The sequence below is a fragment of the Desmodus rotundus genome, chromosome X (assembly GCF_022682495.2).
Source record: "Desmodus rotundus isolate HL8 chromosome X, HLdesRot8A.1, whole genome shotgun sequence".
Lineage (NCBI taxonomy): Eukaryota > Metazoa > Chordata > Mammalia > Chiroptera > Phyllostomidae > Desmodus > Desmodus rotundus.
In genome coordinates, this window is record NC_071400.1 from 3,667,936 (window position 1) to 3,695,455 (window position 27,520).

The following is a 27,520-nucleotide window of genomic DNA, read 5'->3' on the forward strand; positions in this document are numbered from 1 at the left end:
CCCAACTTTTTCTTAATTTCCATTTGAATGGAATATTATTTTTTATCCCCATACTTCCAGCCTGTGTGCATCTTTTGTTCTGATATGGGTCTCTTGTAGACGATATATATATGGGGCATGATTTCTTATCCATTCAGCTGCCCTCATTCTTTTCATTGGAGGATTTAATGTGTTTACATATAAGGTTATTATTGATATACTTTTAAAAAATAAGGTTATTATTGATAGGTACTAATTATTGTGATTTTATTCTTTCTACTAATGTTCCTCTTTCTGTTGATTTTTTTTCCTTCTTCTTCAAGACTACCCTTTAACATTTCTTGCAATATTGGTTTGGTAGTAATGAACTTTCTTTTTTAGCTTTGTTTTATCTTGGAAACTCTTTATTTTGCCTTCAAATTTAAATGATAGCCTTGCTAGAAAAGTAGTCTTGGTTGTGGATCCTTGCTTTTGATCACTTTGAATATTTCATGCCAATCCCATCTGGCCTGAAGTGTTTCTGTTGAGAAATCAGCTGACAGCCTTATGAGAGCTACTTTGAAGGTAACTAATTGCTTTTCTCTTGTTGCTTTGAAGGTTCTCTGTTTGTCTTTAACCTTAGCCTTTTTAATTATGATGTGTTTTGGTGTGGGCCTCTTTGAGCTTATCTTGATTGGGACTCTGCGCTTCCTGAACTTGTGAGATGTTTTCCTTCAACAGGTTAGGGAAGTTTTCAGTCCTTATTTTTTCAAACAGGTTCTTGATCCCTTACTCACTCTCCTCTCCTTCCAGTACGTCAATGATAAGGTGAGGATGTTGTTACGCTTGATATTGTCCCAAAATTCCCTTAGACTTTCTTCATTTTTTAAAATTATTCTTCATTTTGATGCTCTGCTTGGGTGATTACTGCATCTTGTCTGTAATTTGCTGCTTGGATTCTCTGCTTTACCTAACCTGCCGTTGATTCCTTCTAGTGTATTCTTCATTCCAGACTACTGTATTTTTATTTCCGACTGGTTCTTTTTTATGGCTTCCATGTTGTTTTTAATGCTTATTATTTCTTTGTTTAAGTTCTCACTGAGATCATCCATTCTTCTCCTAACGTCCTGGAGCATCCTTATAACCATTAGTTTAAGCTCTATATCTGGTATTTTGGTTGCTTCCATTTCATTTAATTCTTTTTCTGGGTATTTCTCCTGTTTTTTCATTTGGGTTATTTCTTTGTCTCCCCATTTTGTCTCTGTGTATTAGGTAGATCTGTTATGATTCCCAAACTTGCTTTGATGGTTTGTGATGTAAGTGTCTTGTTGGGTTCAGTGGCACAATCTTTCAGATCACCTAAGCTCGGTGCTCCAATGTTTCTTATGAGTTATGTCCACTCTCCATTTGTAGTTAGATCTGGAATGCTGTTGGCCCTGTCATGGGTGGAATTTACCACTCAGGATGGTTGACTATAAGGGTAAACCATGATCACCATGTATGAGTCACTGTGCAGAAGCCACCCCCTGAAGCGGAGTTGTTTCCCACGGGGTCTGGTTCTTGCCGGAATCCCCCTTTGGGTGTGTCCCTTGTGTGACTAGTTGGGTAAACCTCTGGTGTGGTCTGAAGCCTACCTCTGGTTCTGTTAGTCTAGGTCCACTTGGGCGCAATGCAGGTACAAGTCATTTCAGACATTGCATATAACCGACCTTGGGCTACCTGTTTGGAGCTACCACACTCTTCACTGTTTGTGGCTGGATCTACTGGGCCTGGTTCTGCGGGTGAGGGGTGTTCCATATATAAGGGTCAGCTTCCTCCAGCTTAGAGCTGGGGCAGATATGTAAAATGTCCAAGGCTCCCTGAGGTTTGCCTCCACCTTTCAGCTATTCTGTCTCCACCTGAGGTTGTCTGGTCTTCCTCCAGAGCCCTCCAAAGAAAGACTACCGAGTGGGCCCAGGTGACCCACAGTCACTTCCACAAGTTGTAAATTTGGTGGGGCAGGACAGCCAGCGTCAGGAGGACAGAGGTAACGGAAAAGTGGCCTCTACTGCAGAGCCAAACCACTCAGTCTCTTCCAGAGTCCCCAACTCTAATTCCCCCAGGAAGGGTGTGCTACAGTTTCAGATTGGGTGCAGCCAGCCATCCCCACTGCAGAAGTAGTCTCAGCTAGGCAGAACCACTGGGGTCAGGAACAGATCAAAAGAGTCTCCCATTGGGGGTGATGCCAGCCGAGTCTGCAGGAGGGGAATAAGCACTTCATCCTATTCCCAGACAGCTGCCTCCAAGAGATTCATATTCTGAATGTCTTAGTTTTGAGCCACTCCCTCTTCCACCATGAAACTGAGCTGGGGGTGGGTGGGTACTGGGTACCCAAATAGTCTCCTATTGGGGGTGATGCCTCAAGCCTGTAGGGTGGGGGAGGGCACTTTTTCCTCTTCCCCAGGAGGAGCTGGTAGGGGAGATAGGAGTGCTTACCCCCTGTGATGTAGCCACACAATCCAGCATTCTCCCATCTGATTCTTCGACAGAAGCTTTCCCAGGAGACATGCTCCAAAAGTCTCAGCTCTGCATTGCACTCTGGTCTCCTTGTGTGGCTGAACTCAGCACGACAGGGCCAGCTAAGTGATTCAGCAAATACTACCTGTTCATTGCCACTGCGACATGGAACATTGAGACTAGGAATATGAACACAGTCCTGTCCAGGTCTGAGGCTCATATAAGTGTTAGTCAAAGAATTGCAGCAAAGGACAGAAGCATAAGGACAAAATTGTGGGCTTTGTCTCTGAACTATATTTGCACAACAGTATATATGGCAGACACTTCTTTTTCTTTCCTTCTTTTCCCTTTCATCCATAGTAATAGATTTTAAAACAGAACGGGGTTGCTTATTTAAAGACTATGTTTTTTATCCTGTTTCACAGCTAGGGTGATCATGTAACCAAGTGCTGGTATGTGTGCAAATTCCTTATCGTGTCCTTAAATGGCGGAGCACGAGTTCTTTTTCCCCGCTTGGTGGTACAGAGCTGTCTCAGACCATATGGATGAGAACAACGCATTGGGAACTGCAGAACAACAAGGATCCTGGATCACTGACCGGGATGGTTATATATTCTCTTATTTAAGTCATGGTGGTTCTTTTTTTAATTTTATGAGTTTTCATATATTTAAGAAATTATTTTTTTAAAAGATTTTATTTATTAGAGAGAGTGGAAGGGAAGGAGAAAGAGAGGGAGAGAAACATCCATGTGTGGTTGCCTCTCGTGCACCCCCTACTGGGGATCTGGCCAGCAAGCTAGGCATGTGCCCTCACTGGGAATTGAACCGGTGACTCTTTGGTTCACAGGCCTACACTCAATCCACTGAGCTATACCAGCTAGGGCAAGAAATTATTATATTTATTTTGTTATATTAATATTGTTGTTAATTCTTATTGGGGTATAATTGACGTGCAACATTACGTGAGTTTTGGGTGTACAACATAGTGATCTGATGTATATTACCACACTGAAAAATGATCACCACTTTGCCCAGTCATTTTTATTTTGAGTTTGTGAAATAACAGACTCATCCATAATTTTCCTAACAGAACTTTCTCTCTGGCTGCTTTCTAACACACTATACGATACCTTGGATAAATCACTTTCTCACTCTAAATCTCATTTTCCCCACATCTTTAGAATGGAAAACAAAATGGTGTGGAATTAAATGATCCTGTGCTTTGAACTAGCTGGGTGACTGTAAGTGAGTTATTTGTTCTCTCTGGACCCTTATTTCCTAGATTTTTATTTGGAGTAATTTTTTCCCTTTGGGGCGGATGGGTTACTCCTGCTAGGCTGTGTTGCTATGCTGCTTTTCATTTCCTCTACTACAGTATACAAGGGGGGACCCAAAAAACCCAGGAATTTATGTATAAAAACTAGTGTATTTATTCTCACATGTTTAAACTTCATTCATCCTCAAAGTGCTCTGCATCTGATGCAATACACCTATCAAGATGTTTTTTCCACTGCTCAAAACAGTTTTTGAACTTGTCGATTTTGATGCATTTTAGTATTTCTGCTCTTTTCTGTTTCACCTTTTCATCCAGGGAAACAAACAAAAAACCACTCAGGGTGAGATCGAGTGAATAGGGTCGATGGGGTATAGCAGTCACGTCATTTTTGGTCAGAAACTGTTGAACACTAAGCATGGTACAGGAAGGTGTGCTTGTAAACCACCCATCATGAAATGGGCAAACATGTGGAGAAATTCTTTCAAAAAATTCACTGAAGCTGAACACAGCCTCTCACAACAACGCCAGTGGGTACACTGATACAGATGGGTTCCTAGAACACTCACCTAGTGGGGGGAAGCCTATACTACATGGGGCTGCCTTCCAGAAGATAATTCCAGTTTTTGGGGGGTCCCACCTCGTATGCAGGTTAAAAGGAAAAAAAACATAGTTATTCCTTAATCATGTGTCCCACAGCCCTAGCGTAGGGCTATGCATCCCTCTCTGTATGGGTACTTAAATCAGACTCATTATCTGATTCTCTTAGGACCAAATAGTGGTGTCCAGATTTCTTCTCAGGTAAGCAAGGGATTATGTAGGGAGCCAATGAAGAGACTGCAGACTTACACCCCCACCCTTCCGTGCCTGCAGATCAACTATTTGCTCGGACATCAATGGACTATTAGAGGCAAGTGTGGGCTGGGATAAGAAGAGAAAACAAAGCTTCATCAGGCCGTTCTGTAAGCACCTGGGAAAAGAGAGCACAGCTGGTGACTAGCCTCTTAGTTCTTTATCTGCCAGGAGCAGCAATTTTTTCTTTGCCCTGAAAAGCTCTGAATTGAGTTCGTCTAATAAGGTGGTATCACTAAGGCATCAGCTGGAAGCATAAGACCAAAAAAAAAAAAAAAAACAAGGAAAAATAAAAACAGGCAACATGATCTTGAGAAAGTACAAACTACACAGCATTTGACCAGAGAGCCCCCAGGACACATAGAAGGTGCTAGCAGGTTTTTGTTGCCATCTTTCCTTCCTCTTCAGATATCTTACTGGTGAAACCCTGAGCCAAAGAACAGGTTCAGCACAGAGGGAACGGAGGGAAAGTGATAGTGGTGGGTAGGGATGTGGAATTTTGTTCTCTGTTTTAGTTTGGCATTTATTGGACCAGTTAGAATGGTCTCTGTCCTGCCACTTGATGTAGAAACTATTTCTTGAGAACTAGGATGCCTACAACATGCTGTTTAAGTACAAATATTCAACAATTTTGGCAGAAGACTCTGACAGAAGATAAGGAAATAAGGTAGCAAAGCATGAAGCTTTATTTACCTCACGTGATTTTTACGACAGCCTTGTGAAGCGGGTCTCAAAGCGGATCATAAGGGCGAAGTGAATTGCTGCGGTCTCATGGCCAGCAAGGGCTTGGGTCACAGCATCGGGATTTGAGAATAGGTTCAAAGGGTCAACGTCTCTTTATTGTGTGCCCACCTGACTGCCAGGGTGAGAAGGGATAAGTCTGACTTGAGAGACTAGCAGAGATGGCAAAGAGGCATCAAGTGTTTACCCCAATAGCCAGACTGGAAATTCTCTAATCACAATTCCGGTAGTGGTGGAGATAGTGGTGGTACCTATTTTTAGTTCTTCAAATTAGCCTACTCTTTTTGATATTGGAACGCCCAGAGAAATCTAGCAAACATTCCTAGTAAGCAAGGATGGACAAATAACATAGATAATCTAGGATCCGCATAAAACAAAAATGCTGAATAAGAGTCTAGGAAGCTTCCTCCCTCAACCCCTGCTCCTTTGCAAAGCTTTGGTGTTGAGGGAAAAAAAGATGGGGAGTCACGGTCCTAGAGCCACATAAGGATCCATCTGGCTTCTCCGTTTTATTCTCCTCTCTGATGAAACATGGCTGAAACAAAACAAAACAAAACAAAAAACCCAAAGGACCAGTCTATCCAAGAATGGCTCTTAATTTCTCACACACTTCCCTTTTCCTTACCAGAAGCCCAACATGTAAGTGAGAGGTAAGCTAGGCTGCTCATAATAGCAGGAAGGTCTTCTGCTGGAAGACAATGCAGAAACAGAGAGACTAAAATAGAGCATCGGTTTGGGGGAAGCGATAAGCTAGCCAAGTCACATAGGCTTTCAAGCCACTAGATAAAACTGGATTAAGAATATTATGAAGCAGACAGCGGTGGTTGCGCTCAGAATGCCTGATTATATCATTTTGTTCTACTTTCCAGGGATATCACCAGGAGCAGGTCTGAGAGAAGGCATGGAAGACCATGAAATCCTCTTTCCAGGCCCTTTTATGTACAGTAGTGGGTACCAGGGTGGAGTTTTGGCTCTCCCCTCCTCAGATTACATTTCTTAGTATTAAGAGAGCAACTTTAAGGATCTTTGGTAACAGAAAACGACAGCAAATGAATTCATCAAAGATCTGAACATTCTATCAGCATAGAGGACTAATGTGAAAACACCTGGTGAGCAAAAAGCGCCTTCAAAACTCCTGTCCCCGCACGGCCAAGCCAGTTCCTATTGTGTTCTTGCTTTGAATTTTTTCCTAACATAATAGAGACAAGAACCTGGGTTTGTTGCATGTATCCCAGATGCCAGCAACTCACCATGGACAATCAATTGGATGGTGAGGTTCCTGTAGAGTCCGTGCTTGGTGTTGCTCAGAGCAAAGGTGTAGTTCCCAGCATGCTTTACGTTCACGTCCAGGATTGTGAGTTTGTACCTAAGAGGGTCGGGCTGAAAGGTGTGGTTCACTGGGAGTGGTTTTCCATCTTTGTACCTGTGAGGAACGGGGAAGGAATGGTTAGTACAGGGCTGGCCTCTAGAACAGCCAGCTTTCTTCCCCAGGAGCATTTTGGTTATGCTTCGTCATGATCAGCACAGAGAAGTGAAACGGCAGAATCCTCTCCCTAAAATTTCCAGGCTGGAGCACCTTTGTACAGCCACGGTGGTAGTAAACAATTGAGCCTGTCTCTTCTTTTCCCTTAATAGTCCAAATGTTTTGAAAGTGGCCTCACACATGCTTCCATCTCTTCACTTTCCATGCATTCCATAACACTTGAAACTCGGATTTTTCTCCCTGACACTCCTTCCAAATCACATTCTCCAATTTTAGCAGCATTACCCTATTTATCAAAGTGAGTGATCTTCTTTCAGGCGTCATTGCTCTCAGACCCTCTGGACTGTTTGTTGGGCTTCAGGGATCAGGTCTTCCTCCCTAGCTCTTGGGACCTTGTTCTCATCCTTGTCTTTCTCTTCTTCACTGACTCTTCTTCCACTTCCTTCCCCCTTACATTTGTGTGCCCTACTGAGCAAGCACTTAAAATACTTCAGCAGACAGCTGAAACAAGGAGACAGGGGGCTTTGGGTAAGAAATTTAGGAGTTGCTAATGACCTAAATATGTATAGGGTATTGTGTAAATATCAGTAATAGTAGAATAAAGGCTTAACCCCACCAATAGAAGTGTTCCCCTGGATTCTGCCTTTGGACTCTTTTCTCTCTGTGTATCCCACCTGAGTGCATTTATTCATGCCCAGTTGATGACTCCCCAGTTTCCAGCTTCAACATGTAGCTCCAGACAGTTAACGGCTACACCAAACTTGAAAACTCAAAGCACTTCTGATCCTTCGGCTTTGATTTATATGTCTAATTGGATACTGAATGCTAAAGATTGTGCCCGCACAATGTTTCCCAAATCTATTCTTATCTCCAGATTATACAGGCCGGTACGCTGTCTCGTGGCAACTATTGCTATAATAACCGCATGAACTGGTAGCTATTTATCCAGTCTTTCTCCATCCGGAACCATACGACACATATAAGGCCACATTAATCTTCCCAAAGCTTAGCTTCAAATCTATCACTCGTTGCTGCAGAGCCTTTGATGGTTCTCTACTGACTACTTGAATAAGCTATAGAGATTTTTTTTAAGTAATTTATTACTTATTCCTCAAAAAAATTCTATAACATAGGACATTGGCACCCAACTTTTACAGATAAAGAAAACGAAATCTTAGAGAGTTTAAGTAACTTGCTGGGTAACTTGAACTAGAATTGGAACAGAGGTTTGTCTGGGTCAAAAGCCCATATTCTTTCTATTGTATTCCTTCCTACCCTTCAACGGCCTTTATTAGACTGGGTAAAATCACCTTCAAAACTCCTTCCGAATTTGAGATTGTGGAATTCTACAATGGCCTTGGCTAACGTCCCAGCCTTATCTCCTCCTCTCTTTTCAGAATACAAAACTCATTTTTCCTAAATACATGAGAAATCAATAAAGGAAAGAGGAAACAAGCAAAGCAAGCTGCAGAAGAGGAGATAAAGCACTAGTTCTTGAGGCTGTGAGTGCCCTGAAAAGTAGGGTTGGGTGAAAGTATATTTCTTTTTTCTTTTCTTTTCCTTTCCTTTTTTTTGGTCTGCTGTATGACTGGCCCTCAGTAAGATGTATTGAAAGAACAGCTCTGAAGGGGGGGAAATAAGAGGCTCTGGGAAACCAAAACAGCCAGGAAAGAAGACCCTACATACCAGGTCACGTTGGGGCGAGGGAAAGCATCCACCCGTACTCCCATTTTGAGCATACTTTGTCCAGCTGTCACTTCATAAATGCGGCTTCTCTTGTAGCTCACATTGAGGAATGGCTTCTCTGAAAGCACAACAGGGATGGAGTCAGAAGGAGAATCCCAACTATGTTCACTCTGCCCGTTTGTAGTCACACCCTTTCCAGCCCCGGATGGGTCCATCTTGATTGTCATAAAGTGGTGTTTTCAGCGTGGATTGCAGGGAGACGCTGTTGGCATTTTTAAAAAGATAATTTTTTGTTGTGCTATACTGCCTTGAACTTTGAAGAATGCTTATAATCCTTGCTCTGTCCAATCAATGCCAGTAGCCATTCTGACAAGGAAAAAAATGCCCTCATGCATTTCCAGTGCCCCCAAGAGGCAGTACTGCCGTGGGCTGAGAACCACGTGAGCAGACCGGTCATCTTGGTCATATTCCTTGCCAGGTGATGACATTGGCAGGTGATGTGTTTATGAACAATAAAACAGAAGGAGAAATTAGCTAGGGGACTTCTGGGATTTTCAAAACTCAAAAAGAGACACAAGTTGTGGGATTTTTATGGCTTCCTGCCTTTAAGACATTTTCATTGGCATATGGGGTTTGGAACTGAGGAGGCATGAGGGGCGCTTTGAAGAGACTGGAATGTAAGAGTAAAACGGGGGAAGGAACTGGGCTTCTAGAGGACGTTGGTGATCCACTAAGTCAATCAGCACTGGAACTGTAAGCCTTAGGATGCTTGGTTGTATAAGATAATTGTCCTTATTGCTTCAGCTATTTTTAGTGAGGTTTCTTCTTGCTTGAAACTGAAGGCAACACAGCTGATTCCAGTGGCTATATGGAACCCAGAGACTGAGAGAACTAAAGTAGGTTACCTTATAAGCCAGGATGTGGAGGGTTGAACTGACCATAAGTGTGAAACATCTTAGTGCAGAATAAAGCCAAACAGTGCGTGTTTGTATTTTGAAGTATGTGTGTGCAGATAGTTATTAGTATTTGTGCCTTAAGGTTTTTATGTATACATGCAAACATTAAGTACGTTTATATAACTGTGCGAGGAGGGATATGGGTATTAATGTGTTTGTGAGAACATGTGTTGGTACATGTGTGTATGTATACATGTCTTTGTAAGAAAAGGGCTTCATGAACACAAGGTAATTACGTTAAACTGAAGATCAACTAATTCTTTCCACTAGGAAATCTATGGTCACATCAATATCAGAAAAACAAACTAGACTCACTCTCAAATGCTATATTATGATGAGGAGGAAAATGAAGCCCAGGGAGGTACAGCAAGTTGCCCAAGATTACACCAAAAATTTGCAAAGAAGACAGAATGTTCAAGAATCTAGTCTTTTTTTTTGAAAGATTTCATTTATTTATTTCTAGAGAAAAGGGAAGGGATGGAGTAAGAGAGGGAGAAAAACATCAGCGTGGGGTTGCTCTCACGTGCCCCCTACTGGGAACCTGGCCCGCAACCCAGGCATGTGACCTGACTGGGAATTGAACCAGCAACCCTTTGCCTCACAACCCTCACTCAACCCACTGAGCCACACCAGCCAGGGCAGAATCTAGTCTTTACATGTGCCAAAATACTGATGAGCTACTTCACCCTAAGTTCCTCAACCACACATCTGTAACCAGTCAACGGGATGTAAAAGTATGTAAGTTAAATCACAACGCTTCCCAGCATCCAATTCTCATGGTGAAAGAACAGAAAAGGGGCTGCCCAACAATAGCTTTTCTGATTTAAGCACCAAAGCATTGGGAGTAGAAGCCTTTGAGACCATAATACTGGGAGAGCAAATGGGGTGATTTGCTGAGTGATGCCTCATACAGAGAGTGGGAAGAGGGTAGGTAGGCCGGTCCTCAGGAGAGAGTCAGAAATGAAAGTTTTACGTACTGTACACTGTGATGGTGACGTTGGCTTGCAGGGCGGTGTTGTCGTCTTCCCTGCAAATGTACAAACCCTTGTCTTCCATAGTCACATTCCAGATGGTCAAGTTACTATAACTCTTGTACACAGGGGACCGTTGGTCCAAGTTTCTTTTAATTTCACAACACCTGGGTGTTGTCTTGGACTGAGGGGTAGGAAAACAAAAAGAAAATAGTTTCAATTGAGATTATTGAGCACTCCTAAGCGCCTCACTTGTCACAGCTCGACAGGAAGCCAAAGAAAATCCCTATGAAAAGCCGACACCTTTTTTTGCACTTTTATTACATTATGTATGTTACTAATGAGCCATGATATGTTGCAAAGTGAAATGCAAGTCCCCCATGAGACTGGCTCCCTTCAATGCAGAAGCTGCTTATTATTCAGCTTTGTTAATCTGCTTAGCACTTTACCTGGTTCTTGACCTATAGTAGGAACTGACTGGGAATGACAGGGAGAGAGGATGCGGGCAGGTCTGTGAATATTTAGAGCGGGGACAGCATCCTTACATTTTGCCGATTGAATACCCAGTTCAGGTTGATTCGTCCGTTGAATGTGGTTTCTGCGTCACATTGTAGGAAAAGGGTGTCCCCCATTAGAAGTCTCTGGTGGTTGTATTTGATGGAGATATTTTTTCTCCTGGTTTCTGGAAAATAGATGGCATGATACTGACAAAGAAGGCAAGAGACAAAAGTTTGGATTATGGAGTACTTCTTCCTATTCTACAATTTCTCATTCTGTTATATGGAAAATGTGACTCGAAACCAAAGCAGAATATTCCATGATTCAGAAAGTTAGATAAGATTTTATATAAACTATATCAACAGGCTTGGTGGTGGTAAGGGCTTTATCTTCATAGTTCTTGAAGATTTTTAGTGAAAAGGATTCTACAATCTGCTTAGGAAATTGTATACCCAGTTTAATAACCTCTATACCAGGAAATTTTTCCTCCTACAGGTCTAAAGCCATTAAGCCCTTCTGAGGCTAACTGACACATTTCTGAATTCTGAGTAGAAGGTCTTCCCTGACTTAGAAGTCCATCTTCAATTCTATACTAGGTAGCAATCATATAAAGTTCCAAGATGTCTATTATTTAGCCACAATAACCTTATAAAAGCTGAGTATTTATTGCTAGACACTGATAAACCATTGATTTTATGGGTCAACTGATCTGGCAACTGAAAACAGCCCAAGAGAGTAACGTAGCAGAAGTTAGCCTGGGCGTTTTCTATTGAGACACATACAGTTCTTAAAAATATAAGCTTAGAGTCCCTAGTTATTAAGTAATATGGAAGCAATTGTAGCTGAAGTAAGGTTTATACAAAGAGGAAGCGATTGCGAGGAGCAACAGGATCTCACCCCCTCATCTAAAAGCATAAGATCTCATACCAAGACGCTGTGGGAGATAGAATGACTTGTGTATCTTCCCATTAACTTCAGCAACGCACTGCAGAATGCTGCTGTAGAAGTGGTAGGAGGGTCGGGTCACAGTGAAGCCTCTCCGGGGATCCCACTTTTGGTTCACATAGGTGAACGTGGTTGGGTGGAACTGTGCGGCAAGGAAAGGAGGACATAGGAAGACATACATGTAAAGTTCTCACCAGTTATCAGTATCATGCCCAAACCATCGGGTCTGAAGCCACTCAGGAGTGGCCTGTCTTCCTCCTCTCCCACCCAAGCTTCCTCCGAACTGAGTCTGTGCTGGCTAACCTTTGTCTTCTTCTCAGAGATTAGTACCCTTCAGGGCTCAGAGTAGATACTCAACAAATAGTAATTATACTAGTAAACACTTACACAACACTTACTATGTGCCACACACTGTATTAGCTCATTTAATCTTTATAACCCTATGACATAGATATCATTGTTACTCCCACTTTACAGATGAAGTCCATCGGGGATACCTTGCTTAACTAGTTGTTTATTATCGGATTAAATATTAAGGCTGGGATCTCTTCTGTTGGAGATGCTCAGACCCAAAGAGGCTACGCTAAGATTCATTAGGCCCTCTTTTAGGTTATGTGAGAGAACAGCAGCTGTCGGCTTCCCAGGCTCCTCAACTGCTCATCGGGGCCCCTGACAGGTACTGACACTCTGTCGCTGTGGGTCACTCCTTCTGTCTCGTGCAAGGAAAAATGACAAAGAGTTTAAGGAACTTAGTGGCCTATATGAAGTCCATTTGTAGCTGGTACTTTCATTCGTTAAATCCAACGTTTAATATTTAATAGGATGTACTCTGCGCTAGGCACTAGGGATCCAGCGGCAAACCGCACAGCCTGGGTGTCTGTTCTCAGCTAGTGAATTTGTAAACAGATCTGGATCACTAAATTTTCTTTTGGCTTATATAAAAGTAATACATACCAATTTGAACAGTTTTCAAAAATATGAGAAAATAAAGAAAAAATGATAATGACCTGTAACCCAGAAAGAGCCACTAAGAACAATGAAATATTTATCGGTACTTATGATCCATTTTCTATGTCTATACACATTGTTACATAGCTGTACTGATAAAGTACATACAATTTATCCTGTGATTTTTTACATTATACCATTAGCGTGTTCTCATATGATTAAAAACTCTTTATAACAATTTTAATGCTAGCATAATATTGGTTATTCCGTTATTTATTAAACCATTCTTTTATTGTTAGATATTTATGTTATAATATTTTTTAATTTTTGTTATTTAAAATAATGTAGCGATCCACATCTTTATGCTTAAATCTTATTCACTGGACAAGATCCTAAGGTGCATAATTATTGGGTCAAAGTGTACAACCATTTTCCAGGCACTTGATATCTTTTGCCAAAGTTCATCACAGCGAGAATACACCAATTTATATTCATTGGTGTATGAGAATGGACCCTATACTTTAATGAAAATCTTTAAATTGAACCACGGTCAGAGGGGGATGATAAGAACTATGAAGGTCCATAAGAACACTTGAGGATAGAAAGGAGTAGGTGGGGTTAGTGACTAATTGGGGGTGGGTTTGCTGTTTTCCTGGTATCTGTGGGGGGGGCGGGGTTTTAAAGAACTCTTATTTGGGAACTTGTGAGAAGAATGAAGCATTGACTAGCAAATAATCCTCGATACTGTGTTCTTCGATGAGTGTAAGTGAGTAATGAATAGTTTTTTAAAAGCTACTAAGAAACTACATTCGACACAATGTAAAAACCGTGAATGGCATTATAGTATAATGATGTGTTTGAAAAGAAAAAGCCTTTTGCCCACTGTACTCAGCAATCTATTTTTTCAAATAAAGAATCATTCCAACTAAAAAAAAAAGAATTAAACTTTTATATAAAACTTCAGAGGGTAAAATGGGACCAATAAGTGGACATGCAGTGACACATATTTTGGCTCAATCAGATGGTGACCTCTCTGTCACTGCAAGCACAGAAACAAGAGCTGGATGCCTATTTATCCAGGATGCTATAAAATAATTTTTGTATCAGCTGGGAAATTAGTCTGCAAGGTCTCTTCCAGCACTGAGATTCTATCCCTTTCCGACTCCTGGTTCAGTTCTCTTATTCCTCTTATTCTTACCCAACAGGTTCTACTCAGAGCTTCTTATTCTTTTTTTAAATGTTTAAAAAATTTTTCTCTGAACGGGGTCACCACCTTTTGTCTAATAACACAAAACCTAGGGTTGAAAGTATATCACATTTTTTTTAGTTTCATGTTATTTTTACCTTCTTAAGTATTAACTCTTCAATTAAAACATTTAAAATTATTTTTCAAACATCACTTTTCACCGGAATCTTTGTTGTGCCTCTTTGAGAAGCCCTTACATCATTAGTAATTTCACCATAACCTAAATGTACTTAACTACCAGACAGTAATGTCCCAGAGAATCTGACAATTAAAAAACTGTAGCATGAAATAAGGAAAACTCAAATAACACATGGGATGAATTCCAAAAAGAAAGCTTAGAAAGTAACTGCACCCAGTAATCAAGGAGAGTCCAAAAACCTTGAGTTTATTGCATGCTTATGCAGAAATTCAGAGTAACAGCGGGATACTAAAATGTTACACAATCTGATTGCAGAGTGGAAATAAAGACTCTGTGTCTGAATTTTTCCCCATTTGATCAACTACAGCCTCAGTCCTAAGAAAGCAACTCATTCACCTAATTAATTGTATACATCAGTGGTTCTCAATGAAGACTGGGGGGTGGGGAGGATTTTACTCCCAAGGGGACATGAGGCGGTATCTGGAGACATTTTTGGTTGTGACAACTGGGGGGTGGGTGTTGCTCCTGGAATCTACTGGGTAGAGGCCAAGGATGCTGTTAAGCATTCCCACAATGCACAGGAGAGGCCCCACCCTACAACAAAGAAGTATCTGACACCACGTATCAATAGTGCCAAGGATAAAAAACCCTGCTGTTAGATTCCACTTCCAGAATCTCTCTTCCTTCCCTTCATTCTAAATTAGATTTTATTTATCTATATTAGACACTTCATTACCTCTAGACACAATTACTCAGAATAGGACCCTCCCCTTGTTGTTATCTCTACTCTTTCCTAGTAACCAGCCCTGACACCCCTCTCATCACTATAGCAACACATGCTATAACTGGGTAGTTCGTAGGAGAGCTGCTGTTCTCATACAAATCCTGCTTCTCTGGCCACAGTGATTGGTCTAGAAGTGGGCATCAGATTTTAGGTTAGGCAATCAAAACCCTTCCATGTGATTTTCTAATTTGGGGTCAGAGAAGTATTGCCTCTCAGTTCTTCTCTGCCAATAAAGACTTAGGGGACTGGATTTTGGGTTAAGGTGAAGGCACGGGTAAACATGCTTTGCTTCCTCGCACAACCACAGAAAGAATGACAACTAGACCTCAAAACAAGTAACAGCAGTACCATCAGAAAAGTGAACTGTATGGAAGTCTGACAAACAAGGATTTAAAGAAGCCATGTTCTTCCAGGTGGGTAGGAAGGGTGGAGACGAGAACATGCAAAGATGGGTGAGAGGTGTGGAGACACGGTGTGGCATGGAGAGGTGGCAGTGGCAGAACGAGAGGTGCCACATTCACATGTGGTAGATAAAAATTGGAAGGGATACCTTGAGAGCGAGCAATCCCAGCACCAGTCCAGACCACACAGCCCAGGGTTCCAGTGGCAGGAAGATAAATCCCCATAACTTCTGGCTGTAAAAACCAGTGGGGGTTGGGGCAGTGGAAAAATGCCAGATTTTCAGGAGACTCTGCTTAAAGGGCCCACATGATCTTAAAACACACACAGACCCCTCTGGGATTCAGCCCAGGCCACACCTGGAAGGGCAACACCTAGAAGTGCACCAGCAGCACAGGGCAAATGCTGGGCAAACCTCCAGAACCCAAGCAGTGGCACAGTCCCCACTCTGAGCTCTCCCCCACACAGAGATGAGCCACAAAGTGGTGAAGTAAGTTGCCCCACCCTGGCAATTACCTAAGGCTCTGCCCCACACAATTTACAGGTGCTTTTCTACATAGGCCACACTACTGAGACAGGGAGTCAAAGCAGCTCTACCTAATACACAGAAACAAACACAGGGAGGCTGCCAAATTGAGGAGACAAAGAAATATGGCCCAAATGAAAGAACAGATCAAAACTCCAGAAAAAGGACTAAGTGATGATGAGGAGATAGCCAACCTATCAGATGTAGAGTTCAAAACACAGGTGATCAGGATGCTCAAAGAATTCACTGAGTACTGCAACAGAATGAAAAAGACCCAGGCATAAATGAAGGTTACATTAAGTAAAGTAAAGAAAAATCTACAGGGAATCATCAGTGGAGGGGATGAAGCTGGGATTCAAATCAACAATTTGGAACATGAAGAAATAATCATTCAACCAGAACAGAAAGAAGAAAAAAGAATTTTAATAAATGAGGATAGAATAAGATGCCTCTGGGACATCTCTGAACATACCAACATCAGAATCACAGGGCTATCAGAAGAAGAGGAAGAGCAAGAAATTGAAAACTTATTTGAAAAAATAATGACAGAAAACTTCCCTAATTTGGTAAAGGAAATAGACATCCAAGTCTAGGAAGCACAGAGAATCCCAAACAAGTTGGACCCAAAGAGGACCACACCAAGGCATATCATAATTAAAATGCCAAAGGTTAAAGATAAAGAGAGAATCTTTAAAAAAAAGAGAGAGAAAAGGAGACAGTTATCTACAAAGGAGTTCCCATAAGACTGTCAGCTGATTTCTCAAAAGAAACCTTAGAGGCAAGAAGGGGCTGGCAAGAAGTATTTGAAGTCATGAAAGGCAAGGTCCTACATCCAAGATGACTCTATCCAGCAAAGCTATCATTTAGAATGGAAGGGCAGATGAAGTGCTTCCCAAACAAAGTAAAGCTGAAGGAGTTCACCATCACCAAGCTGTTATATGAAATGTTAAAGGGACTTATTTAAGAAAAAGAAGATCAAAACTATGAACATTATTAAAATAGCAGCAAATGCACAACTATCAACAACTGAATCTAAAAAAAACAAACTAAGCAAACAAGCAGAACAGGAAAAGAATCATAGATATGGAGATCACATAGAGGGTTATCAGCTGGGAGGGTGAAGGGTACAGGGAATATGGAGCATAACTGGTAGGTACAAAATAGACAGGGGGAGGTGAAGAACAGTATAGGAAATGGAGAAGCGAAAGAACTTATATGCATGACCCACGGACATGAACTAAGGGGGTATTGCTGGAGGGAATGGGGGTACTGGGAAGAGGAGGGCAAAGGGGGCAAAATTGGAACAACTGTAATAGCATAGCCGATAATATATATTTTTTAAAAGACAATGCACTGTAGATGACCATATCCGGTTTCTGAAAGAAGCAGGTCTGTGGTATTCAAAAGAGGAGCTGTTACTGAACACATGTCCATGAGTCTTACCCCTACTCTTCCTTTTGAAATATACTTTCCATTTCACCTAAGCCAATTCTAATATGTTAGGTTTTGTTAAATTTCTTTCACTTTCAACCAATAATCCTGGTTACCCCTTCATGTTTTCATTCATCTACTTGTGTTCTTTGTCCACAATTATCCATCTAAGGTGCACCTACTTATGCAGCGGGGCACAGCTCCTCAGTGAAGACTGACTCAGGAGAGTAGTCTCTTTGTCCTCTGCACTCCCCCTGTGGTTAGTACATATAAACATCTAATAGAGCACCTAAGTCAAACGAACAAAAATTATGAAGAACAGTATGAAGTCTCCTTCCAGAACACATACACACACATATGGATACCACACTATTTGGAAGGTAGGAATTGAACTCTGAGAACACCAGTTGTGGACATTAAATGAGATAATGCAAGTAAAGCTCTCGGCAAAGTACGTGGCACTGGTAATGGCCGGTAGGGGGTTGAACAGTGACCCCCCATCAAAAAAAGATATATCTACCCAGACTTGTGAAGGTTATTTGTAAAAGGAATCTTTATAGATACAGTTAGCTTAAGGATGTTGAGATGAAAATATCCTGGATTAGGCTAGGCTCTAAGTCTAATGATAGGTGACCTTATAAAAGACAGAAAAGAAGACACACACAGAGATGGAAGGGAGAAGGCCATGTAAACACCAAGGCAGGGATCAATGTTATGCACCTACAAGCCAAGGAATGTGTGGAGCCACCAGGCGCTGGAGGAGGCAAGGAAGGATGCTTTCACAGAGCCTCCAGTGGGGGCACGGCCCTGCCAGCACTTTGATTTCAGACTTCTGGCTTCCCGACCTATGCGAGAATATGCTTCTGTAGTTTTAGGCCACTCACTTTGTGGTAATGTGTTATTACTATGTTTGGCCAGTGCTTGACACAGAGTAGACTTGGTAAATGTGTTGCATTGAAGCAAATTATATTGAATGTGACCTCAGGATGAGTTCTGTTTTCCTCCTTCATGAAGTTGGCTTTAGTTACTATTACCGTTGGCTAAACTCCCTTGAATATATTGTTGGCTTGGTTTTAACTAAAGCTCACTTCTGCTAAAGCTACAGTTTCAGAAAAGGAGCACTCTTCTCTCTCCTACAGCTGTGGTTGAGAGTCACCAAAATCCAGTGATGGGACTGAAACCCAAGAAGGGGGATGTGGACATCTATGTGGGTACAGTGACAGCAGATCAGGAAGTAGGAAACACCCAAACAGGAAGTCTAATTCCACTTCCAATAATTATAATTATATAGTACATTCACTTACATAATCTATTGCATTTTACAAGGCATAATCCACATTCAGTGTCCTAAATATTTAAGGATCATTATCCAACTTACATTTTAGGTTTCCTCATTCTTAGTCCAGAACTGCTCTCTCTGTGGGCTTAAGGAAACTGAGCTAATTCTAGAGACCAACTCAAGAGCTATTTACAGTGTGATGAAAATCCCTCTTATATATTCTTCAGGGGCACCTTTTTTTTTATCCTCACCTGATGATTCTTATTGCTGAGAGAGAGAGAGAGAGAGAGAAAGAGAGAGGTGGAGAGAGAGAGACATCAGTGTGAAAGAAAAACATTGATTGGCTGCCTCCCATATGTGCCCCAATCAGGGAACGAACTGGCAACCTAGGTATGCTCCCTGACCAGGAATCGAACACGCAACCTTTCGGTGTACGGGACACCACTCCAACCAGCTGAGCCACACTGGCCAACGCAGGGCACCCTTCAATCCACCTGTCGGATCATAGTAGCCAAGCTTCAAGCTGAAAGTAGTGTCTAAGGGTTGAGGTGGGCTCTTTAGCCCATAGCTCTTTCAAAGGCAGCAGTAAGTTGAATTTGTGTTTCAGAATACAATGAGATAATAAAGAAGCTAACTTGAACTGTGGGAAATGTTGGTGACTAGCAAACAGAGTGAAATATTATGGGTTGGTGCCTTGGAATTCCCTTTTAATGGAAGGGAAAGATTTGTGGATACCATGAGGTTGCCTATTCTAATTAAAGGAGCGAAGGCCTTAGGAAAAAGCAAGTCTCGGTTATGCCTGTTTCATACCCTGACACATCATCTGGAGGTAAACTGGCTGTCTACTAGGGTTTAATTTTAGAAAAGGATGTTTTAAATTAGACAGGTCAGTCCCTTCCCCACCTAGTGTTTCCTTTTAGCAGAGGAAAGAGACGTGGTGACTCCAAGCCCCACCAAAGAGGCCTGCTGGGTGGGCCGGGACACTCTCTCTGCTACTAGGTAGAGGAAGGATGAGGTGGCCAGCCAAGCACATAAACTCAGCAGCAGACTGCATCCTCCCTGCTCCACCCATTCCCCCACGCCACTGCTTCTTTCTGGACTAAGTCCCAAAGACAAGGAGCACCTTCCTTTTCCTTTAGAAAGAGCCAAAAGAATGTCCCAGAGAAGAGTGGGAGCTGGTGGTTCAGCGGAGGGAGGATGACAGCATGGCCCTGAGGCTGCTCCTCTGAATGCATAATGAACTTTCTAACAACCTAATGGGCAGATGAGCCTGGAAAGAGGAGGATAGTGTGGTCTTCAGGGAGGGGCTAATGGACCCCAAGGTCTCGTGGAACTTTCTAAGGGATTAAATTCTTCTGCCCATGGGCTTTTGCACCTTCTTTTGCCACATCAGCTGTTGCTACCAGACACAATTTCCAGGCTGATCCATCTCTCAGTTTTCACAGCTGTACTGGCAGAAGGCATTGGGAAAATGCTGACACTCCCTCTATCTAAAGAAAGTGAAATGATCTTTGTCTGCTGCTGTGAGAGGTTCACAGCATTTTCCTAACACGAAAGTGAGAAAGGGCTTGGGAGCAGAGGGACAGTGCATCTAGCAGGGGAGCAGAAGCAGCCTGCCACCCTGAGGAGGGCCACAAGAGTAATAGCTGGAACACTAGACGGGGAATCAGAACGTCTATTTTTTAAAAGATTTTATTTATTTATTTTTAGAGAGAAGGGAATGGAGGGAGTAAGAGAGGGAGAGAAACATCAATGTGTGGTTGCCTCTTGTGTGTCCTCCACTGGGGACCTGGCCTGCAACCCAGGAATGTGCCCTGACTGGGTATCGAACCGGCGACCCTTCGGTTCGCAGCCCAAGGTGAACCCACTGAGCTACAGCATACAGCAGCCAGGGCAGAACATCTATTTTTACTCTTGACTATGACCTTATCAAATACAGACCATAAGCAAGTTTTTTCTTTTCCCTAAGCCTACAATCCCTCGTATGTAAAGTGGAAATACTAAAACCAGTTCTATCCACTTTACAGAGTAGTTATGTGTGCAGCTCCGAGGGGGTGATGTACGTGAATCATTTTAAAATTTGTAGTGATGTTACACAGCTATGGATGCTGAGGGCTTTGGTGGCTGTGGAGGTGACGTACAAGGGACATACGTTACTGCATTCATCACCAAGATTGATTTAACTAATCAAGCCACATGGGCGGGTTTCCCTTCCCTCTTTTTTCCATGTATATTTCTCTGAAAACTATCCTCCATTTTGTCTCTGTTTCAGAAAAGCAAGCACTCTGGCCCAAGGCCTGTGGACGTGGACAGCATTCATGTCTAGTCCACATGGGGTCTCACAAAACATCTAAGCATCTACCACCTTTACCCCTAGTTTTTATGAACCTCTCATGGTGATACTCATCCAAGGTAAAATGGTAGTATGTCTGCTTCTATATGCTGCTCCGAAGAGCCAGACACGGCACAGCTGGAGCAAGTACCAAGCATGAAACGGAAACGCTGTCCCTTACTCTTTTTTATATTTCATACTCAAGTTAGCAACAAGTCCTCTATCTGACACCCCCAAAATGCAACTTACCAACTGAAGCTTGACATCGACGTCAGGAGAGGTGACTCGGCATGGCACAACCACCTCTTGGGTATCAGTAAAGACAGTGATCACCAGTGGCATTTCGTAGTAGGTCTCCACAAAGGTCTGGTTGTCATCTGCAGGGGGTGAGGAATCAGATCAGCATTGGTATTCTCATCAGGACAGGAATCCATCGTTTTTATACGACCCTTGGAGATCATTGCATTTAGCTGTCATTTTATACAAGGAGAAATGAAGGTTCGGAGAAGAAAAAGAACTCAACAAGGAGTACAATCAGGACTTAGAACCCGGGTCTCCTAACTCCAAGCCAAAATATTGTTTTTCACAAGAGCCAGCTAAGAACACAAGGAATTTTTCAAATTTGTGTGGGAAACATCCAGAGTGTTTTTTTTTTCTTTAAGATTTGCAATGGGAGAGACCAACGGGTTTAAGATGATCACCCTCACCATTACCATACCCCAAACACAAGAAAGGAATCCCTCTTTATCTGATGAGTTTTCCCGGAATTGGGTATCAGGATCACTCATTCTCCACCAATAAGCCTTTCCAAGGTGGTGAGTCAGCAAACAATCAAGTAAATAAAAACAGATGGCGGAAAGAGAGGATAAGGGGACCAGGATCCTGAGGGTCCATACCCTTTATCGGATGGTGCCCCTGGAACCAGAGGAAGAGAGCTCCCTTCACAGCTGTCACGGTGGCTAACTAGCTCAACCCCCAACTCAGGAAAATGCTGCCACAAAGCTGCCAGTTTTCCTAACTCTAAGAAACTAAGAGGGACAGAATGAAGCCACATTCAGCATAGCAAAGCCTTTAAGAGGCAAGCGTGGCATCTTTCAAGAGGCAATGTGAATGCAGGGGAATGGGAGAATAATTACAAGCTTTAGAGAGAAGAGCCTCTATCACTTTCTACCTGTGTACCCTTGGGTAGGTTACTACACACCTTCATGCCTCAGTTTACTTGTCAGTGAAAAACATCTACTTACTCATTAATTACGAAGGGAAAAATAGTCACTTTACAGTGGAAAAGTCCGGCAAACAAACCTTAACCAAGTGACCAAATTTAATATGACCAGTAATAGAATAGACACCATTACTTCTTGATACTTTTGACAAAAATGTATCAACTGAATTTAACCATGAGGCAATATCATAAAACTCAAGGTTAGACACGTGCTGTAAAATAACTGGCTTGTGTGCTTCAAAAATGTCAAGGCTATAAGAGACTAGGAAAGATTAAGAAACTGTCACAGAGTGGAGGAGAATAAGGGAACCCGGCAACCAAATCCGATGTGGGATCCTGGACCAGATAAAGGACATTAATAAGACAATTGGTGAAGTTGAATAGGTATACAAGTAGCATTAAGCCTATGTTAATGTATTGATTTTTATCCATCTTACTCTGATTATAAAAATGGTAACATTTGGAGAAGCTACTAAAGAATATATAGGAACCATACTAATGTTGAAAATTTTCAGTAAGCATGACATTATTTCAAAATTAAAATTAAAGAAACAGAAAACATCTCAGGATCTCATATTAGAAAGAGATAACAAACAGCCCAAGGAAAATACTTAGCACTAAGTAAGTTATGCTGAATGTGTCAGCTTTCATAACTCTGGGATTTGGGGCAAGCTATCGTCCTTCACTTCTTTTTTAAAACTTAAGATAATAATGCATTCCCCGAGTTCCAAACGAGGTTGCCAAAAGGAACAAATGAGGTGAAAAAGAGCCTTATATTTTAAGGAGTCATATACTTTTAAATTATGAGTATTAAAAGATACAAAACATGTACATTTAACCCCGCCATCCGCTTTTCTCCCTGGTCCATTCACCATCATCCCACCCCTGGATTATTCAAATTGCTTTTTAATTGTTTTCCCACTTCCACTCTTTTCTCCCTAAAGTCTATTTTCCACACAGCAGCCAGAATTCTCATGTCATTCCATTTCTGAAACCTTCCAATGGTACCTATTACATCCAGAATAAAATTCAAAGGCCTTCCCATGCACTAAAAGGCCTTAAATTCTCTTGTCTCCCCCCATCACCCCTTTGATCTCATCTCCTGTCATTTCTCACATAAGCTTCTGCAGGCACATTGGCCTCCTTGCTGATTCCCTTGCCTGCTTCCACTTCAGGGTCTTTACAACTTTTTGTTCCCAGTTTTGAATGCTTTTCCCCTTATATCCACATGGTGCTTATCACTTCATTCAGGTCTTTACCCAATGATCTCCTTGTAATAGAAGGCTTCCTTGATTCCCTTGTCATTATCTCTGCCCCATTACCGTTTCTCTGCAGCACTACCTGATAGCACAGGACACATTTCCTTGTTTATTATACGAGTCTGTAAGTTCTATTACATCCGATCTCACGTATCATGTTCGCTGTTGTATACTCAGCACCTACGAACTCTCTGAAATTGTATGCGTAGTCTTGTGCAAATGGGTTTTTTTTGGGGGGGGAGGTGGGGACTGTTCAGAATTTTATTAGCCTCCCAAACTGTTCTGTGACACTATGGTAGAAACTGTCAGCTTTTTACCCCTGTATATATTATCCTCTTCTTTCTAATTCATAAAATAGTGATTTTGTGCTAGTTATAGGCCACCCAGAATGAAAACTTCTTTTCTCTGACTTCCTCACAGCTAGATGTGACCCTGTGACTAAGTTCTAACTTAATTTGCAATTAAATATAATTAGAAGTCTCTTTTAAGAGTAAGAACCTTCTTCCTCTCCCTTCTCCCTTACTGATGGATGGAATACAGATGTGAGGGTTGGGAGTTGAGCAGCTATTTTGGGCTCTGAGGTAGTACAACAGGTCCCTATTAATCCTGGAACCTTTTTCCTTTTTAGAGATAGGAAAAGTGATGTTCAGAATGGGGAAAAGACTTGCTTAGGTTCATACAATTAGGTTAGTAGAAATCTGTTTGCAAATCTGTTTTTCCACAGTCTTCGCCCAATGATCTTCTCCACACTGCTCAAACCCTGACACCATGCAGATGCCAGCCACAGATGGCTTTGAGATGCTTGTAGACACTTGAAGAAAGCTGACATATTGGCAGAGATTGCCAAAGAGAAAAAATTTGGTACAAAGCAGTGGTTTTTATACTTTTTTTTAAAGCAGTGAAATCCATCCTATACATGAGGTAGTATTGATGACTAACATTATTCAGCTCTTCTTTTGTTTCTTGGTTTTTAAAAATATTTTTTATTTATTTTTAGACAGAGGGGAAGGGAGGGAGAAAGAAAGGGAGAGAAACATCAATGTCTGGTTGCCTCTTGCGCACCCCCTATAGGGGACCTGGCCTGTAACCCAGGCACGTGCCCTGATTGGGAATCAAACCGGCAACCCTTTGGTTCTCAGGCTGGCGCTCAACTCACTGAGTCACACCAGCCAGAGCCATTATTGAGCACTTTTATGTCCTCGTCTCTAATATAAGCACTGTGCATGTATTAAATTTTTCAATTCTTACAAGATCCCTATGAAGTTGATTACTACTCTCATTTTATAAATGGGTAAACTGAAGCACAAAGAGGTTAAGTAACTTATGAGAAACCACATAGCTACTAAGTCACAATCTGAGCCCAGGTCATCACGTTTTAAAGTCCATAACCTTGAGAATGAAGATGAACTGAAATCTTGTATGCATCCCACCCATACATAAACACATGAATAAAACAAATAAGAGCAGGTATGTTCTGGTTCAGGACCTTGAGTTCAGTCCTCCTAAAACCCCCAAACTCCTCCCCAGCAAGTAGCCTGAGAGACCCAATGTACACACACCACACACTAGCTCCAATAAAGGTCTTAACTCTAGGAGTCATGAATTCTGGGTCCTATCCCCTGCTCTGCCATTAACTACGTATGTGACCTTGAACAAATCTTCATTTTCTCTAAATCTGTTTTCAGGGGGGATGCTGAACCAACCTCTATGGATCCTAACAGCTCTTGATATATGGTAGTTCTTGAAATCACTGGCTCCAGAACAGTTCCTGTTAGCATCCCCACTCCCATTCCTAACACGCTCCAACACCGACAAAGCTGGGAGTGAAATTACGCAGCTAGCCCCTAAGAGTCTCCTGTCCTTTCTGTATCCTAAGATCCTTGAATTAAGCCAGAACTAGACCACAGCTAGTCCAGAACTGGACTGGCGCTGATGAGGAAAGGACACTCCCATCCTGAGTCAACAGGGACCTGTCCTATCCCTATTGCCCTAGCTATTGTGCTGTCGAAGAGACTAGTTTCCTAATGGAAAAGAGGGTGTGGACCAGGGGTTTACAATGCCTGGGGACTCAGGGCCAACAGCCAAATCTAGAGAGAAGAGGAAAAGGTGTGGAAAAAGTATGCACATGTGACCTCTCTCCAAGATCTTTATCAGAATCCAAAGGAAAAGCTAAGAAACATTCAAAGTACAGAAAAAGCATTGTTGGGCGAAGGCTAATGAGTTTTGCATGGAATCAAGCTCCTTTCTTAGAAGTCTAAGTGTGAAATGGGTTAAGGTGTTAGTAGCTACCATTTCTAAGAAGAATATCTTGGGTGGAATGCCAATAGAAAGAACATATCCGTAACAGCCTTCTCCCAAATGTCCCTCTCTCCAAATCCCTCCACAACAGCTATTCTCATCCACTCACTCTGACCCAAAAAGGCCTTATGGTCTCTACTCCTTTTATTGTATTGTTCCCTTGCCTAGAAATCCCTGACCACTATCCGGGTCCTATCTACTCTCAGACCACAGACTCAGACATTCTTAATAGTGGATATGACCTTAAAAATCACCTGCTCCCTCTCTTCTAACTGTGTGAAGGTCTTTACTGGCAGTTGGTCTATTTAGTCTGGTTTACTTTACTACCCTTGAAAGGAAGCCTGTTGCGCCTTTGAACAGAATCACATTTAGGATAAACTCTTTCTTACAGAGTCTGAGCCCCAGCGTCTCCTTCAGAAAGCCATACAACCTCTCATGTTCTCTTTGGAAGATCTCTCCTTCCATCTTCCTCTGAGGCATTAGATGTAAGAGGCAGCCAGCAACCATTAACTTCGAGAGATGACGTAAAGTCAGATTAAAAAAAAAATCACAAATTACCTAACTGCTGACACCAGGCTAACAACACATCTTATTAAAATTCAGATCCTTATTCCAAGATGGCTGCAGAGTAGGTGGAAGCTACACTCACCTGCTCCCAGCCCAAACCATATTTACAGCTAAATTACAGAGCAATCAACCTGAATTACCAACTGAAGTCTAATTGAACCAAAATATTATAACCAAGAATCTACAGAAGAAACCACATAGAGACTGATAAGAAGGGTGGATTGCCATTTTTGTGTCTCTCCCAGGAGCATGAGACCTCAACCCAATGCAGAGAGCCCCTATCCAGAGCAACAGAGATGAGAAAAGGAGCCCACATTAAATTCAGTGGGGAAAATCAGTGGGAGACCCAAACGCTGCTTTTTCAGTGATGAGCACTCTTATTACTACAGAACCATCCTGGAAACTGCGCTTCCCTGTTTCTGACTGCTGATGAGCCCACTCTGCCATACTTGGGTCCTGCAGAGGTGTCGGCTGGCTGCAGCCAGCAGTGACTGTTGGGGACCACGTCTTCTGGGGAGGCTCTTGGCAGAGACCCAGATAGTGACTCAACTATGTGGCTTTGGGAAGAGGGCTGGTCTCCCCCGTATTGAGCACACAGCCAGCATTCCTCTCCCACCTGTTTAATCACTTGGATAGCCCCATTTTGCTGAGTTCAGCCAAGCAGAAAACCAGAGTACAGTACAGAGCTGGGACTCTGGAGCATGTCTCCTGGAAAAGCTCGTCTGAGAACCAGACAGGCAAGGGCAGAGGTGTGTGGCTACACCATGGTGGGTGGGGTGGGGGGTGGAAAGGCCATTCCTATATCCCTGGTGCTACCCAGGGAATGGGAAGAAGTGCCCACCCTTATCCTGCAGGCTTGGGGCACTACCCCCAGTGGAAGACTGTTTGGATCTATCCTTCCAAGTTCCGGATACGCTGCCCAAATGGGCTCAGTTCCGCAGAGGGAAAGGAGAGCAGCTCAGAGGAGGGACAGTCAAAGTGAGTCCCTCTGAAGCCATTATCTGGGACCAGAACAAAGTGCTTTGCCCCCTCATGTGGGCTGGGCCAGCATCATCCCCAATGGGAGACTTTCTGATATGTCCCCCTGAGCCGGTAGCTCTGCCTGGCTGATGGACACTGGGGCTGTCTTCACATCGTGGCTATTGTAAATAATGCTGCTCTGAACATAGCGGTGCATGTATCCTTTCTAATTGGTGTTTTGGGTTTTTAGGATGTATTTTCAGAAGTGGGA

The 27,520-nt window shown here is 42.4% G+C and overlaps 1 protein-coding gene across 1 annotated transcript in view; it reads right to left on the reverse strand.

Annotated features, from left to right (window-relative positions):
* The window catches only part of LOC112300051 (vascular endothelial growth factor receptor kdr-like), a 161,466-nt gene that overhangs the window by 83,936 nt on the left and 50,010 nt on the right, over positions 1-27,520 (reverse strand). The window contains exons 4-9 of the mRNA XM_053917169.2: positions 21,193-21,320; positions 11,842-12,001; positions 10,962-11,098; positions 10,423-10,600; positions 8,490-8,607; positions 6,571-6,743 (exon numbers count right to left, since the gene is read on the reverse strand). Of these exons, the coding sequence (XP_053773144.1) occupies positions 6,571-6,743; positions 8,490-8,607; positions 10,423-10,600; positions 10,962-11,098; positions 11,842-12,001; positions 21,193-21,320 (894 nt within the window). The remainder of the gene's footprint in view (positions 1-6,570; positions 6,744-8,489; positions 8,608-10,422; positions 10,601-10,961; positions 11,099-11,841; positions 12,002-21,192; positions 21,321-27,520) is intronic.